Here is a 17,356-nt window from a genome sequence, read left to right as displayed (position 1 = left end):
CTGTCGCAGGGCACTTTGGTGGTCTCCATGTCTTGGCCACCGTGAATAATGCTGCAGTGAACACAGGGGTGCATGTATCTTTGCAGATACATGATTTCGAGTTTTTCGGGAATATACCCAGGAGAGGGATTGCTGGGTCATGTGGTAGCTCTATTCTTTATTTTTTGAGAATCGCCAGACTGCTTTCCATAGTGGTTGTACCAGTCTACGTTCCCACCAGCAGGGAAGGAGGGCTCCATTACCCCCCAATCTCTCCGACACTGGTTACTGCTTGTTTGCTGATAATGGCCACCCTGACAGGTGTGAGGTGCTCTCTCCCTGTGGTTTTGGTTCGGCTTTCCCTGCCCGTGGACAGCTGGTATTTGCATTAAGTTTCGGAGAAGCTGTGCTCTAGGTTTTTGTTGTTGCTGGAGCCCCGACTCTCAGAGGCCGCACCTGAGGAAAGTACGGGTGGCGTGAGTCACAGGTGAACGCAATTCTCTCCCCAGCGTCCTCCTAAGGACCGGAGGCAGCATCCCACACGTGGGCCGATGCTTCAGACCCGTCTGTCTTGGTTGCAAAGCTCAGGTCCTGCCTTAGCCAGTTTTGCTCAGTGGATAGTGTCGCCCTGCGGAGTGAAGGGTCCTGGGTTTGATTCCGGTCAAGGGCACATACCTGGGTTGCAGGCTCGATCCCCAGTGGGGGACGTGCAGGAGGCAGCTGATCAATGATTCTCTCTCATCATTGACGTTTCTCTCTTTCTCCTCCTCTCCCTTCCTCTCTGAAAACAATAAAAACAAAACAAAACAAACAAAACCTCAGGTCCAATGTAAGAGGGCCGCACTCAGCAAGGAGTGCAGAGGGCAAGGTCTGCAGGGGGCCTTCCTGGGAGCCGGGAGGTGGGTCTGGCAAGTGGGCTGTGTGACTGGGGTGTGTGCCCATCAACGAAAGGCCCGGACGTGGGTGTTGCTAAGCCCAACCCAGTCCCGGTCGTGGCATCGTCACCGCGGAGCCAGACGCCAGCCTTCACTTGTGTCGAGCTGAGCCCCAAGCCGGGGAGGCCAAGCCGTTTCCCAAATGGCTGAGCCCCACATTCCGTCTTTGTGTTTCGGTTTCAGGATGGGAGGCAGATGTGGTATCTCAGAAAGAAAAGCCAAAGGAAGGGCGTGGGGCCCTGGAGTTTGGGGGATAAATTGGATGCCTGTCTTCAGCTCGCGGTCAGGGAGGGAGAGACGGGCCGGCCAGCGGGCAGGCGCCATCCTGCAGGCCACTTAGGGTGAATGTGCGCCCATCCCAACCGGCATTGGCGAGTGCGTCCCGTGGCCGTGTTTGAGCACCTGCCATGTCCTAGGGACCTCGCCACGGAGGGCACGTGGCAGCGCAGCAAAGTGGCAGCAGGGGGCGCCCCGGTGCCCAGCTTCCCTTGCAGCCGAGGCAGGAACTGGCAGAGGCTGCCTGGTTTCCTGGATGCCGGCCAGGTGACTCTCCTGGCCCCGCAGCCTCCCTGATTAGCATTCGCGGGGAGGAGGGAAATGAACGCTGCTCTTGGAGCAGAGACCCGTGGTCTTGATGGCGCCTGATGGTTTATTTCCTCGGGAGGAGGAGAGAACTGGGCCCGAGCTTTGCCCTCCTCCTCCCTTCACTGGAGAGGGAGGCAGGGCCACTGTAGACCTGCCGGTGCGGCCTTGCCTTCCTATTAGTGCGCCTTTCTTTTAAGAGAACAACCAGCCACCTTAGCCCACAGCTCAGCAGCTCCACACCCTGCCCAGCCCTCATGCATATTCATCCTGCTTCAAAGAGCACAGCATGGAATATGCAAATGAGCCAGGCAGGAGCTGGTTGGCATTTTGATAATAGCTTTGTCTGAAAAACCCGAGACATAGGCACATCTAGTTCCTCTCTCTCTCTCTCTCTCTCTCTCTCTCTCTTCCCTCCCCCTCTCCCTCCCTCCCTCCCTCTCTCTCTCCTCTACCCTGAGTCCCCCTCCTCATTCTCTTCTCTCTCTCAACCTGCCAGAGAAGGGGCAGTGAATCACAGAACCGGAGCAGCACATTAGTCAAGAGCTGGGCGTCTGTATTCCGGCCATTGTGTTACCACCTGATCTCTCTTCCTCCTTGAACAGCCTCACTCTGCTTCCCCCTGACTAGAGTTGTGCCCAGTCTGACTGCCCGGCTGCCCGCTGCTCTCAGTGGACCCCCTCCCACCTTGTCTGGGTGCTCATTCTCTCTCTCTCCCTCTCCTTCCCTTCCCCCCTCTCTTCCCCCCTCCCCCAGAGATGAGCTCCCTTCTCTTTGTTCTTCCTCCACCTTCCACCTGCTTCTTCCCTCACTCAGCAGTCAAGCCTGAAAAGCACCCAGAACCTGGCCGTGCCCTCGGACAGGCCGGGAGGAATCGCCTGCACAGACCGGGTGAGGAAGGCTGGATGTCAGCTGTCATCACCGACATCAGTCTCTGACACGTGACCATTAGAACAGCCCAGTGGGCCTGCTGCCGCCACCTCCTTTTCCCGGTCAGTGGACGGTCAGCAGAAGCCGCTCCCAGACTAGGGCACGGCTCCTGGACAGTTTGCAGAGCAACTTCTCCTTCTCCTCCTTCTTCTTTAAATATATTTTTATTGGTTTCAGAGAGGAAGGGAGAGGGAGAGAGAGAGAAACATCAGTGACCAGAATCATTGACCAGCTGCCTCCTGCACGCCCCCTACTGGGGACTGAGCCCACAACCCAGGCATGTGCCCTTGACCTGAATCGAACCTGGGACCTTCCAGTCTGCAGGTCCAGGCTCTATCCACTGAGCCAAACCAGCTAGGGCTGCAGAGCAACTTCTTAAGCTCAGAGGCGCTAGGTGCCCCCGCCCCCCAAGATGTAGATAGCACCAAGCTAGGAGACGCTGGCGGGTGTGGGAGAAGTGGGCTGAGGTTCGGACCCACGTCTCTGAGTGTGATTCACCCCTGACCTCAGATGAGAGAAGCAGACGTGGGGCCGGGGCCGGGGCCTCTGAGGGTTTCGGGGAGAGGGGCTGCTGCTGAGCCCGCGGGCCAGCCCGGGGGAAGCCGAGGCCGTTGACCTCACAGAGGAGCCTGTGTCTGGCTTTGGGTTGAAGTCCCAGCTCTACTGCATAGGAGCTACATACATATTTGTTTGTTTGTTTTTAGCTAAATAATTTTTGAGAAAATCATTTAATATCTCCGAGCCCTAGCTTCCTCATTGCGGAAATGGGGACACTACTATTACTCATGATACCAGCGCATCTTCCGGGTTATTCTGCGTCATCTGCAGGATTTAGCATAGATGCTAAATGCTCAGTCATTGGTGACTTTTATTCTTACGACTAAACTTTGAAAAAAACAGAGAAAGGCTGGCCCTGTGGCCTCGTGAGCCTCGGGGATCCCATCATCTTTCCAATTCGGTGGACACAGAGCCTGAAAACAACCAGAATTAATCAAAATGCCAGGGTTTGGCCCGTTCCCCTTAAACCAGCCTAACTCTGACGCTTTATCCTCACAAAAGCCCGCTCAGTGGAGGTCCGGAGACCTGGCCCCTGCTGCCTGGGGGACGGGACCGGGGACAGAGCCGAGAGGGAGGAGGCAGAGGTGTTATGCAGGCGAAGTGGTGGGGCGTGAAGTGAAATTCACACTGATTCTGCCCTTGGAGAAAAGGCTCCGTTTCCATTGGCAGGAGACAGGTGGAGCCGGAGGGAGCACAGACCGCCCGCCACTGGGCAGCCCACGTGCTCCGGGATCGGTGGGCGGGCGGTGGACTCGGGCTGCCTCGGAGGTTGGAGGAAGGCCTCACAGGTCTGCAGACCCCCTGACACCGCCCAGGGCGGGTCTCCCTCTTCCCCGCGGCTCCAGAAGGCAGAGCTCAGGTCGCCTGTGGAGGCTGGAGGCCCGGGGGCTGTGGGGAGCCGTTTGGTCTCTCTGCCCCGAGAGGCGTTGGACAGGAAAAGGAGGTGACGCTTTATGGTGCCGTGGCCGGTTCCCACACAGGTGGGCAGGCTGGGTCCGCCGACCCTCAGGGCCCTCCCCAGGGGACGCAGTTTCACTCTGGGCTCGGATCTGGTGTGAGTACAGGGGAGGGGCGGCCCTCCGAGCAGGGGTGTTTTAGCCCCGAGCCACTGCCGGTAGATTCTTTCCTGACACCAGGTGTGGCTGACACAGCCTCCAGAATCTCGGGGGGGGATTTTAAAACTGCACCTTGCTTGCCCCCCACCCCCACCCTTGGAGATTCTGGTTGGATTCCTGGTCAGGGCACATGCCCGGGTTGCAGACTTGATCCCCAGTAGGGGGCGTGCAGGAGGCAGCTGGTCAATGATTCTCTCCCATCGTTGATGTTTCTATCTCTTCTCCCTTCCTTTCTGAAATCAATAATAAAAAAATATATATAAAAATAGAAGTGTTGGCAGTCTAGCCAGTGGAAGCCCGGCAGTGGCACCAACTCCAGCTTCTCCAGCAGGTGGGGTGGGGGTGGCTGTCCAGGAAGAGGAGCGGTCCGCCCCCTCCCCGCAGTCCCTCCCCCTCCCCCAGGGGAAGCTGGGGAAGCCACTGCACTGTTGTCCACGGGTCTCGAGTTTCACAGCATTTCAACTGAAGGGGAGCTCAGCGGCTGTGTCTGCGGACCCCTCCAGGTGCAGGTGAGGCAGCTAATGTAGATGCACCGTGTGTGAGCGAAGGTTATTGGCAGAACCTTGGCCAAATCCAGGGGACCCCGTTCTTCCTTTTCCTGCAAAGGAGCCTGGGAGGCCGTGGCTGGACGGGGCGGGCCTTCGATGAGTTGGGTGTAATAACATTTTTGCCGTAGTATGGGGGAACCCCCCTCCCCCCAAATCCACCAAATAACAGGTGGACGTGAGCTACGCACACCTGAAGTGAGTTCTCTGACGAGTGTTTGGGTGTAATAAGATGAAAAAAATCTGAAATGAAAAGGTATAATGACATATCCACAACTGGGGGGAATTGTCTTAAATGGCTGATTGTAATGAGATGTACATAAATTGCAGGGCTTGTAATGAAATGAAAAAAACATTCTTGCCTGATCATACCGGGTGCAATGTCTACACCTGAAATAAGTCGTCTCAGCGCACGGCGTGTAATGAGATGCATATAATCTTAAAGAGTGTAATGAGATGAAAAATAAATCAGGCACTTGTCTTAAATGAAAGATGTGCTAAGATGCGCACACCTGAAGGGCATTGTCCTAAATGGGCCTCGTTTAATGAGATGCATTTAATTTGCAAAGGGGCTAAATGAGTCTGGCCCCTGAGAGAGGCTGAGAAATATAAAAGTAGAAGCGACCTACACTTGAACGTGGGGTAATAAAACCGGCCTCGTCTGTGGGATGGAACTAAGGTGCCGAAGTGGAAATGCACAGAGTGGGATGCCACCGGCTTCGTCTCTGCCCGTCCTCGGGGATCCCCGGGCCTGTGATATTCTGCAAAGTGGAGTTAGCCCCCAGCCCAGGGGTCCTCAAACTTTTTAAACAGGGGGCCAGTTCACTGTCCCTCAGACCGTTGGAGGGCCGGACTATAGTTTAAAAAAAAAACTATGAACAAATTCCTATGCACACTGCACATATCTTATTTTGAAGTGAAAAAATGGGAACAAATAAAATATTTGTATTTGCATGTGGCCCGCGGGCCGTAGTTTGAGGACCCCTGCCCCAGCCGATGCCTGGCGCAGAGTGGGCGCCTGTGAATGTTTACAGAGTGAATACCTGGCGCAGCGGGCTGTGGTTGATAGAGCAAAAGGAAGTGAAGTCAAGGCACTCCTAAAGGCAACAGAAACCTAGTTTCTGAGAGCAGTGTTTCTCAGAGTCTTCAGGCATCTTGCCTCAAACCCGGGAAAAGACGGTTGTGGGGCCTAATCTGCATGTACAACAAGCATCCCTGGTTGCTTTAGGCCCCAGGCTCAGGATGCCCAGAGGGCAGGTAGGCAGGTAGCATAGGCGTGAAGATGTCTGAATGGAAGACACAGGTAGACTTCACATCTGATGGTAGGAGTGCCTTCACTTCCACAAACAAATACGTCATCTCCATTTTTTTCCCAAGGCAGAGCCCTCCTGCACTATTTGTTTTACTCTTTAAAAAAAATATACTTTATTGATTTCAGAGATGAAGGGAGAGGGGGAGAGAGAGAGAGAGAGAGAGAGAGAGAGAGAGAAATATCAATGATGAGAAAGAATCATTGATTGGCTGCCTCCTGCAGGCTCCCTACTGGGGATTGAGCCTGAAACCCAGGCATGTGCTCTTGACCAGAATCGAACCGTGACCTCCTGCTTCATAGGTCGATGCTCAACCACTGAGCCACACCAGCTGGGTTGTTTTCTTACTCTTGATGGAGCAATGAGCAGACATAAATATTTCCCTTATTAAAAACAACCACTCTAACATTGGAGAGAAACACACACACACACACACAAAGGGAGAGGAGAGAAGCATAACCAACCAATGAGCCAAGCACTTAGGGACAGCTGATCATCAGTGGCGGCTGACCCGCAGGCTCAGTGTTGAGACCACTCAGGGCCACTATCACGGTACCCGAGACCACGTTGTAAGGGGCAGCAGTGATCCGAACACACCCAACTGCGTCCGTGTGGGACGGTAGGTCCCGAGCTGCTTCATGGCCTGATGTCTCCAGGGAGACCAGGAGTCTGCATTTTTATGTGCGATTTTTAAACTTTTAAATGTTGGCACAAAAAACGAAAAACCAATGTATAGTCCAAACACAACGCGCCGGCGAGCGGACTTTGACCCGAACTCCACATTTGACCTGAGAGCCTCTTGCTTTGCAACTCAGGATAGATAATAAAGTTCGAGGCCACTTCCAGAATCAGGTCATATTGTCACCATGACGGGGACCTCTGAGCACACTGTCTACTTGAATGTAAAGTCCCTCAAGGCAAGAAAGAGCCTTGTCCTTGCTGGTCACAGCTGTACCCTTGGTATCTGCAACTGCCCGGGACAGAGTCAGTGCTCAGTGAATGCAGGTCGAATGAATGGGTCCAAGCAGGCTGCCAGGTGACAGTGTCGTGACCCTCATCCTGCCATATCCAAGGCAGTAGAGGGGTCCCTTGGTCAAGGAAGCATAGCTCTGGCCATCAACTCCCTGGAGTGGGAACCTCCAAACTGGAAAGGTCTGGGATGGGTGTCGGGCCGGAAATTAGTCTGAAGAGTTCCCAGGGCCCTGATGTCAGAGCTCTATGGGGGGCGGGGGGAGATAAGGAAATCTCCCTCCCACTTCTCCCCATGCACATGGTCCCATCCCTCTTGCTTCCACAAGGATCGTGGCACATCTTGGGTTGGATGGGGTTTGGGTCACGCAGAGCCTGACCTTCAGCCAAGGACACGTCTAGGCTGAAGGTCACACAGAGAGGTTGCTGCTTCCTCCAAACATCACCACCCACATCTGGAATGACTGAGGGAGCTCCTTTGTCAGCGGGCAGCGGGATTCGGGAGACAGTCTTCGGAAGGATGGGAGGCTGGGGCAGGCCGCGCTGTACTTTCTTAGAATAGTGTCCCCTACAGTGTGTTTGATGGAGCACTCGGATCACTGAATAGCTATTACTTGGGAAAACGGGCATATAAATTTGGGAAACAGGTTAAACAGGTTTCTTTCCTGCAGGACTTTTCAGAGCCTTTACTATAGTAATGTGCCTTTTGAAACTCCGCTAGCAAAATATAGTGTCACTTCATCCTAGTCTAATTTGGCCAAGGAATTTTTGTTGGTAGCTTGTCTTTGAGCAGTGTGTTCTCTGGAAAACACATCTTTGAAAGTTGCCATCTTCCTGGCTCTGGGAAGTGAGGTTCTAAGGTATCATCTCTGTTAAGCTCCTGAGACTTCCTGCACCGGCTGGCGGCAGGTCTCTGCTGTTGGCAGGGCTCTCCAGCTGTGCTGGGTGGTGGTGGGGTGGGGCTGGGCGCAGTGAGAGCAGGGACCCCGGAACCGCCACCAGAGCTGCTGGAGGCCGTTTTGCCCTGTAAGCAGTCCCATCGCCATCTCCGGCCTGGCTCTAGGATGCTCACGGATCAGGCACACTGTGCAGCCTTTGGGGAAAGAAATGAACAAGGAACTCCTCCTCCTGCTTCTAAACCGATGCCCCAGACTTCTCGGCAATGGTGCCCGACAAGGACACCTCTAGGCTGAAGGTCACAGAAAGCCTGCCTCTCACTTGTGAGATGAGAGATAAGCTGCCCCTAAATTTCTTCTTGCTCCAGGGAGTATAGAGCTGAACCCTGGGGGGGTTCAAGGGCAGGCTCCCCAGTGGACACAGATTTGGGATTGAATGTGGCAGTCAAGCCTGGCCGGTGTGGCTCAGTGTTTGAGCATCAACCTATGAACCAGGAGGTCACAGTTCCATTCCCGGTTAGGGCACATGCCCGGGTTGCAGGCTTGATCCCCAGTGTGGGGCGTGCAGGAGGCAGTCAATCAATGATTCTCATCATTGATGTTTCTCTCTCTCTCTTCCTCTGCCTTCCTCTCTGAAATCAATCAATCAATCAATATAAAGATGAATGTGGCAGTCAAGACTTCTCTGGGATCGGGCAAGGGTGGGCATGTGAGGGCTGGGGAGGCCGTGGTGGCACCAGCTTCAATGACGAGAACCCTCCGGGCCCAGGATGGAGGTGGGAGAAGCAAAGGCCTTTTGAAGGGGGTGGAGTTTGGTGGAAGAGACGGCCCAGCTCTGCCCTCTGTGGGGAAGCTGCCAGGAGAGCGCCATGCAGAGCTTCCTGTCTGCTCGCCCTCATCTCTTTGTCCTGGACACGTGGGTGTGGGCACTTGGCTGTCCCCTCCCCAGGAGGGAGACCGAGGTCACCAGGAGCCCTCTGCCTGTCACCTTCCACGGAGGCAGTCAGTTCAACCAAGGGTGTGCCGAGGCCTCCCCTTCGCTCTGGTCCAGTCCCACTGACCACAGAAAGAGAGGACACGCAGCAGAACCCGGTAGGTAATAAGATTTACTGGAAACTTCTCAGCCACATTCAGTACTGGTTTGGTGGATACATCAGAAGGAGGTTGCATAACATGAGGCAGGTGGAGGGGCTGGGAGGAGGGTGTGTGGGCACGTGTGTGCGGTGTGCCTGCGCTGGGCTGGGTGCCTGTCCAAAGTGGAAAGTGGGTGTGTGCGCGTGTGTGCATGCGTGTGAGTTTGTGTGTTTAATGTGTTAACAAGATAAACGAACCAGGGAAGGAAATGTATTTTATCCCACTGCACATTGCCAAAAAAGCTAGACTTTACCTGTGGCATCAAAAGGGAGTAAAAAAATGATCGAATCACCAAGATTATAAATAAGGTTATTTGCTTCTCAAAAATCCCTAGTAAAACATTAAATATCAGCTCTTTTGGGGGAGAAATACATTCATTTTAGGGAGACCTCAGGAAAGCGACCATCCTTTTGCTCCACCCCAATGAGGCGGGGGAGGGGAAGTCCCCTCGAGTTGAGCCAGGTGGCCACTCACGTCCTGCCATTGAGGGAGACGGCCAATGCACAACTGACAAATGAAACTGCGCGTCCATTAAATTAAATCGAATGGGAAACACACGTGTAGTCGGTCCTGTCTTCACAGCCATTGGGTGGGAGGGAGCGGGAGGAGGTGCCAATCATGGGGACTGGAAGTTGGGGTGGGAGGTGTGTCAGGGCAGATGGAGAGCTTCCTCCTGCGGGAGCCGGGTTCCCCCAGTGCTGTGTGTCAGGTGGGGTGCAGGCTAGTGAGGCGGGTGGGGGGGCACCGCTTGGCTCTTGGGTGCCCTCCCCACACTTTGGAAATCGATGAGAGGAGGGATGTAGCACCTTCTCCAACCCCTGGCTTCTCATTGGGCTGGATGCTTCTCTCCACTGTTTCTCTGAAGGATAAAATGAAGGAGAGGATGGAGGCTGATGAAGCCGGCCTGGAGCAGCACATCAGCTGGGGGCCTGGAGGGTGGAGAGGTCCCAGCTAACCTGGCTCCACCCTCTCCGATGGTCTGTGGGGGGTGGAGCGTGCGCGGAGCTCCGTCTGAGCTGGCACATCTGGGATGAGACACCATTGTCCTGTCGTTACAGGAGCCGAGTTCTGTGAACACCTAGAACAGCCGTCACTCCCAAAGTCACCTTGACGCGCCTCCTAGCCCAGGTTCTGCCACCTCCTTGGGTCCTGAAGACCCAGGTGAAGGGACCCCTCTAAATCTGCAATTTGAGCCCAGCTTACCACTCTTTTCACAGGGAGGGAGGGAGAGAAGGAAGGAGGGAGGGAGAAAGAGAGAGAGAGAGAGGTTCTGGTGGCTCCTTCCCTCTCTCCCAAGTCCATGTTGCCTGAACCCAGAGATGGGGCCTGGGGAGAATTCGCTGGAGCCCTGGGAACCCAGGTCTCACTCTGACCTGCAAGATGTGAGGCCGCAGCCCCGCCCACTCCTCCAGCCACTGGCGAGATGTCGCTCCTCCTGCCCTTGAATGTCTCTCAGGGGGTGGGGCCGGAGCCCCAGTGTTTGCCTTTTCTCCTGCTCTGTCCCCGGCAGAGCCTCTCTCTGTGGACAGCACTGCTCGGCCTCAGTGCAGGGCTGTAAACCATCCACTCGTTCCGCCAGGGCCTTCGGGTGCCATCTGTCCTCGGGGGTCGCTGGATCCAGATCTCACTCCTGCCTGTCCGTAGGGCTGCGTGGCCGGCCCCCCAGAGTCCTCCGCGTTCCGGGGAAGCAGGGCTGGGGTCAGAGAAGCTCGGTGGTCGGGAAGGAGCAGGTGTCTCCTCTGCATTTTGTCAAGCTACTGATTCTGGGAAGCGAGGGCCCAACTTCCTCGGTGCCGCCTGCCCATGTCCCCTTCCCCCCCACCCTGAAACCCCCTGACGACACTCCTCTCCTGCTGGGTGATCAGTGCCATCTGGGCTGCCAACTACTCCAGGGAGTCACTGTGTTCCAAGCCCAGGTCACTGACATTCGTCGTTTGAAGCTCGTCAGCCTCCTCCTCCAGTTCCTCTTCCTCCTCCTCTTCCATCTCATCCTCCTCCTCTTCTTCCGTCCCATCCAATGAGTCGTCGTGTGCGGCCATCATGGCCTGCTGCATGGCCATGGTGGCATTGTCTGAGGACAGGGACTGCAGGTTGTCCAAGCTGATGGAGCCTGCGAGAGAGGAGGGGAGGGTCAGGCCAGGGACCTCAGTATTGGAGGGTTCGGTGGGCCGGCTCAGGGGTGGCGAGCTGGCAATTGCTGGCATGAAGCCCCTGTGTCAGCCCCACCTGCCCCTCCCAGGCAGCAGCACCCCTACTACCTGGACTGAGCCACTTCTGTGTAAACATGTTAAATACTTGTGACTTGCTAGCACCTGTGCAGGGCAGGTATTAGCCCTTCTAAAGAGGAGGAAACTGAGTCTCAGACAGTGAAGGCATTAGCTGGAGGGGACACAGTCAGGCGAGAGCTGGAATCCTCCCCCTGGTTGACCCAGCTCACAATCTGCTTTTCTGCCATCCCTCATGAGACAACTGCCCATCACACAGGAACCACCACGCAGCCACATAAGTGCACACACATGCAGGGAGGGATGCAGACATGCAGGTAGGGACGCAGACATGCAGGTAGGGACGCACACATGCAGGTAGGGACTCACATGCAGGTAGGGATGCACACATGCAGATAGGGACACACACGTTCAGGTAGGGACGCACACGCAGGTAAGGATGCAGACATGCAGGTAGGGACTCACATATGCAGGAAGGGACACACACGTTCAGGTAGGGACGCACACGCAGGTAAGGATGCAGACATGCAGGTAGGGACTCACATATGCAGGAAGGGATGCACACATGCAGGAAGGGACGCACACATGTAGGTAGGGACGCACATATGCAGGAAGGGACACACACGTGCAGGTAGGGACGCACACATGAACACCTTCACTCCCCCTCCCCCACAGAGCTACCCTGTGCTGAGCTGTAAATGTCTGGCTCATTGAATTATTCATTATGCACCAGGCAACCGGCAGTTAAAACAGTGTCTGTGAAGAGTGTGATGGAGAAGCTGGGAAACAAAGCCCCTCTCGCCTCCGTGCACAAGCCGCTGCCTCTCCTTATTTACAGACGGCTCTGGCTCTAAGCAACTTCGGCGGGAGTGGGAGTGAGGAGGGGCTCCGTGGAGCAGTCATGGGCTCTGACGACCACTGGCTCCCCTGGCCTCTGTGAGGTCGCTCCTGGCCTGTTAAAATAATGCAAAGCCCTCCTCCTTCCCTGTTTGTCCACCCACTTTGATAGGGGTCAGGGAGGGATGACTGTGGCCGAGCAGATGTCCCGCCCGCCAGTCCAGCCCCAGTCCTTACCGTCGGGGTTTGTCCCCGGGGCGCCGCCCTGCTGCTGCAGCACCCCCGCGGCGATGGAGTTGGGCCAGAATCTTTGGGTGGGCCGGTGCTGGGACTTGATCTTCTTGGCTTTAGGGGCAGGGTCTGGGTTGCTGGCATCAAGCATGGGCTGCAGGATGCGCCTCCGGGCATTGATGAACCTGCCCAGGGGTGAAGGTGGAGACCTGGTTAGTCACACCTGCGTGGTGGTGGGGTGTGCATGCATGTGTGTGTGTGTGTGTGTGTGTGTGTGCGCGCGCGTGCGTGCGTGCAGAGAGGGCTAAGCTGCTTCCAGACTCAGCAGCCGATCCACTGTACAGAACAGACTGGGGTCTGATTGGGGGTGAAAGCCCAGCTGGTAAAAGGCCCTGGCCCCAAGGACTCATGGAATCGCTTGGTAACCACAAGGCATCATGGGATGGGTGCGTGAGGGTCAGAAATCTTTACTCGTACCTGTCAGGGTTGAACAGAGGACGGAAGAGCCCCCTTAGTCAAAGGCACTAACCTCTGACTTCTCTCCGAGGGCTGAGGGCTTGGATCAGGGAGCCCAATCCTGTGTGTACTCCCATCCAGCCAAACCCTGCCCCCCTCAGATTTCTGACAGCCCAGCCGGACACAGAGAAGGGGAAGCTGAGGCCCCTGTGCGGTCAGGACGGCGGACACTTCCTCCTCCTTCACACCACTACATTGCAGAACATTTTAGTTAAGCTCACACAGGTGGGGGCAGACCAGGTGACCACTGGTGGCCCCTGCATCCTTGGCTGCAGGCACTTGTGTGTGTCTGCAGTGCACCTGGGGCTGGGTTTTCTAGCCAGTGATGTTCGCAGCACAGTTTCCCAGCAGAGGGCGCTAAGAAGCTGCAAATGAAGCGATCGGGCCTGTGCTGATTCTGGCTTTCGGCTGCCAGTCCGAATGGGAGGACTGGCGTGGTGGCTGGACCGAGGCAGGACTAGGCATTCAGTCTCCTCCGGGCTGCGCATTCCCTTGCCAAGCAAGTGGCCTCTGCATCTGAGAGCCTGTGGGTGGACGATGCTAACTCACCAGTTATTGACTTGCAAGAGGGTGAGGTTTGTCTGGGCCGCGATCTGCCTCTTCTCATCCTCCGTGGGGTAGGGATGCTGAAACGAGAGGTGAAGGGCTAGTGAGGGGTGGGCACGTGGTGGCCCGGGCCCCTTAGGGACCAGGCCCGTGTCACAGGCACTCTTCTGGGCCTGTGGTTTGGAAGCCCAAACTGGAGAAAGTGTAACGTTTATTTCCCCAAAGAATGGGCTTATGGCTTGGAGAGTGGCTGCCCCAGGCCTTTGGCTCCACAATGAGGGGCCCCAGCCTCAACTCAAACCCCCATAATGGGGCCGTTATGTATGTTAATAGCCTCCAAGGCACTCTACATCCTCTGCACCTGGTCCTCTCCCCAGCCCCAGCGGCAGGGCAGGCATTGCCAGTGTGGAGACGCACAGTGGCATTGAAAGCCACAGGACTATCAGAGGTGGCAAATGGGGTGAGTGAATCAACTCCATGTAAGTGAACTGACATGTGCTGTATACCCACTGTGCGCCCAGATTCATGCCAGGCATCCTAGGAAGCAGGAGATACATAGAGCGACATCCCTGCTCGTGTAATACGTCACAGCCTGTCAGTCTTCACGCACCTACTTTCCTTTACTAAGCATCACACCCAGACTGTGTGAGGCAGCCGTTCGGTGCCGCCTTCCCACACTGCGGGCCAAGCGCTGAACGGCTTCTCCCGTGCGCCCTGCGCTGTGTGCCCTGCAGTTTGCTACGCAGCCCTTCCGAGTTGAGTCGTTTCCCTCCCATCACTCATGATGCCATTTGACAAGGTCGAGTAGGGGGGTGGGGGGGAGGAAGGGTTGCAGTGTCTGTGCCATCCCTGAGCTCTCCAGCCCATGCCCCGACCACGTGTCTCTCACACACTGTGGCAGGGACCGTGTCTTATTAGCTCACCTTCCACCTGCAGATGACACAGCAGTGACTGCTGAGCGGCAGAGACAAAGCCACAGGTGCTGTGGTTTGGGAGATGAGCGCCATAGAGGCTAAGGAGCAAGGGTGTCGGCCAGAGGCTGGGGAAGCTGAACAGGTCTCGCTCAACAATGGGAGTTTTGAGGGGCAGTGGGAAGGGGTCCTTCCAGCTCCCCGGGCGGAAAGCCACGTGATAGCTGGGTCTGTGTGTCTTTTCAGGCCTGTGCACCAGGCACCTGGAATAAAGGTGCGGTGAGCGTCTGAGTGGGTCAGAGCCCTGCCCTGGAAGCCAGAGGCGATCGGGGGGCTCCTGGGGCAGAGGGCGAAGCCGGCCAGAGTGGTGTTGGGGCTTCCTAAAGCCCCAAAGACTGGGACCCAAGTCCCGGCTTTTGACTAGCTGTGAGCGCAGGCATGCCACGCACAAAGTCATCTAATGAGTAAGTGAAACTGTACTTGTACAGCTCAGTAAGAGGGGCTCCTCACGCTGTTATTATTGGATGATGTCAGCAAGGTGCCTGAAGGGCTCTGAGGAATGAGTTTATGATCAGCCTCGGAGCGCCCTCATTATCGGTGACAAAGGAAGCAGCGGCTCTGTGGGCCTCCGCACCCCTGGCCCAAGTCATCAGAACCCTGCGTTGTTTAATTCACACCTCCGACCCGCCTGCCAGCCGGGGCAGCGGGCCTTGTGACGCGTGCAACGTTAAGATTCTAACGGAAGGACAGCACCTCCGTGTCAAGGAGCCAGTCTCCTCCCGACTGTAGGCTGGGAGGAGAGACTGCAGCCACCGGAGGCAGAGCAGCAGGGGCTCTGGAGTTCCCATCCCTCTCACCAAGGAGCCAAGCTGCCCATGGCCAGCCGGTCTGAGAACATAGCAAAGCTTTTTAGCTTTCTTGGGCCCCACCAGGCCCTTCCGTGCTTCCATGCCTTTGCACATGCTGTTCCCTTCTCTGGATGCTCTTTGCCCCACGTTCCCTGCATGAGCGAAGACCTGTCACGGATGAAATCCCTGGGGAGGCCGTTGCAATCCCCTGGGGCAAAGCTGGCCTCACTGCAGGTGAATGACTGCACAGCCCACTGTGTGACAACCCGGGAAGGATCCCAGGCGGGGCCCAGTCTCATTAGATACTGTGTCTCCGGTGTGCAGACCAGCAGCGGGCAGAGGAGATGTTCGATGCCGGGTATTGAACAGATGAGTGAACCAACCCCCAAACGATGGCCAACTTATTTCCTTAGCAGAGCCGGCCGCGCCTGTTCACCACCTACAGGTGCTGGGAAGCCGCCGCCTGGGCGTCTGCTAGTGAAAGGTGCCTGACATGAAGAGCTCGGAGCTGAGAGGGGAGGGCGCTGGGTGAAAGGAAACCTCTTTATTAAAGGGCAGGTGTAAGTCCACTCGGTGGTGAGAGACAGGGGTGGGGCTGATTGGTCGGGAGGACTCCCCCCGCCCCCGGAGGCGGGCCTGCCGTGGACTCTGAAGAAGGACCAGGCCCTCCCAGTGAAGGAGGGGGTGGGCCCTCGGGGCGGGAGCCCTGCACTAGGACTCCTATAAACCAGCCAGATGCGAATCTCTTCCACTGTAAGGACCCCCAGAGAAGGAGCTCTCTCAGCCCCCACGGAAGCAGTGTTTGCTGTCTCTGAGGCGGCTTCTGGTGTGGCCTCCGTGTGTGTGGATGTCATAAACCCAGACGAACATGCTCCCGCTACATGGAGAGGGCCAAGCGGAGCGTCACGGAGGCCGGCTGGTGTTCTCTGTGGATGAGGGTGTTAACCCCTTGTGCTGTGAGACTGCAGGTCCCAGCGCCCCTCTCTCCAGGAACCAAGATCTCAGGGGGCACGTGATGGAGGCCGTGGGGTGGGGGGCAGCAGCTGGTGCAGCTTGGGGGACAGGTGTGTGCACTGGAACGTTCCTGGCGCCACATCTGATGGTTCCTGGGAGCGGGTTAAGAAGACACCATCTTGCCTTGGGGTGAGGATGGTTGAAATAGCACCCAGAGGGCGGAGAGCAGCTTTGAGATGACAGGAGGGTGAAGACGGGGAAGACTAGACAGCAGTGAAGATGGACAGCTATAGTTACACAAAAATACCCACCATGAACCTCACGGTTACACTGTGGAGTGAAAAGATGCGCGCTGTATCAGCTCCTGGGGGGGCTCGTCCTGCTGCCCCTCCCAGGAGCCCCGAGCCCGCCCTGTTCAGCTTCCCACAGACGGTTTAGCTCTGTCGCCCCAGTGAGACAGGCTGCAAGTGTTTGAGAGAAGGGACCACACCTGCCTTTCCACGCCCCCCCCCCCCCCGGCCATCGGCAGGGGATGGTTCCTGAGGACACAATCAAAATAGCCTGGCCCCGAGCAGACCTGGGCCTGGCCGTGCTACTTTTAGCACAACTGGAAGGACTCGGGGCCAAGGACAGGGCAGGCGTCCAGTGAGACTGGGGGCCGCCTCGCCGGTGGCTGCTCTCGGGGCGACCTGGGGGAACCCGGGAGGGAGGCGCAGGCAGCGGCTTCTGGAAGCAGGTAATTCCTCCTTGAAAAGGCGCAGACAAGCTAGGAAAGGACAGATCCCCCTCAGGGCCGTGTGGGGCCGCGTGACTAGGTGACCAGGAGTGCTGCCCTGTGGCTCGGGGGATGGCCCTGGAGAGGTCAGTCCTGCCCACCACTCATCCGTGGTGTGACCTTGGCGATCGGTTGTTTGATGTCTTAGTTTCCTCCGAGTGGACGGAAAATAACGAAGGCGGGAGGGGGGGCTCCATGCGCCATGCCGGTGAAGGCGCGCTCCACGGGCTCACTCCATACAGTGCAGCGACGCCTCCCAGACATCCTACCCGCCATGAATGTTGAGTCTCCAGAGGAGTTACACAGGGAGGTGCTGATGGCACCAGATGCCATCAGGAATGTCCTTGGGAATCTAACCCCGATGGTCCCTGCCTCCCTCTGACACCTCCCTTCGCAGCCCATAGCCACAGTCTCCGGGCTCAGCTGAAGCTGAGGCGTCTTTCAGTTTGAAGAATGGGTTCCGCGGGGCCCTGGGTCGGAAGGAGGCCTGGCCAGGGCTGGTGGAGAGGGGCCAGGCGAATGCTGTCACTGAGAGCCACCCCCTACCCATGCCGATAAGT

The 17,356-nt window shown here is 56.6% G+C and overlaps 1 protein-coding gene across 1 annotated transcript in view; it reads right to left on the bottom strand.

The window, feature by feature from the left end:
* Nucleotides 1-10,790: 10,790 nt before the first annotated feature.
* Nucleotides 10,791-17,356, bottom strand: part of PKNOX2 (PBX/knotted 1 homeobox 2) — a 110,539-nt gene continuing 103,973 nt past the window's right edge. Inside the window, exons 8-10 of the mRNA XM_023743248.1 lie at nucleotides 13,312-13,388; nucleotides 12,253-12,431; nucleotides 10,791-11,063 (exon numbers count right to left, since the gene is read on the bottom strand). Coding sequence (XP_023599016.1) covers nucleotides 10,837-11,063; nucleotides 12,253-12,431; nucleotides 13,312-13,388 — 483 coding nt within the window. The 3' untranslated portion in view covers nucleotides 10,791-10,836. The remainder of the gene's footprint in view (nucleotides 11,064-12,252; nucleotides 12,432-13,311; nucleotides 13,389-17,356) is intronic.

The sequence above is a fragment of the Myotis lucifugus genome, unplaced genomic scaffold (genome assembly GCF_000147115.1).
Source record: "Myotis lucifugus unplaced genomic scaffold, Myoluc2.0 scaffold_382, whole genome shotgun sequence".
NCBI classification, from domain to species: domain Eukaryota; kingdom Metazoa; phylum Chordata; class Mammalia; order Chiroptera; family Vespertilionidae; genus Myotis; species Myotis lucifugus.
Note: the sequence above shows the minus strand (reverse complement) of the source record. Positions and strands in the feature narration are given on the sequence as shown.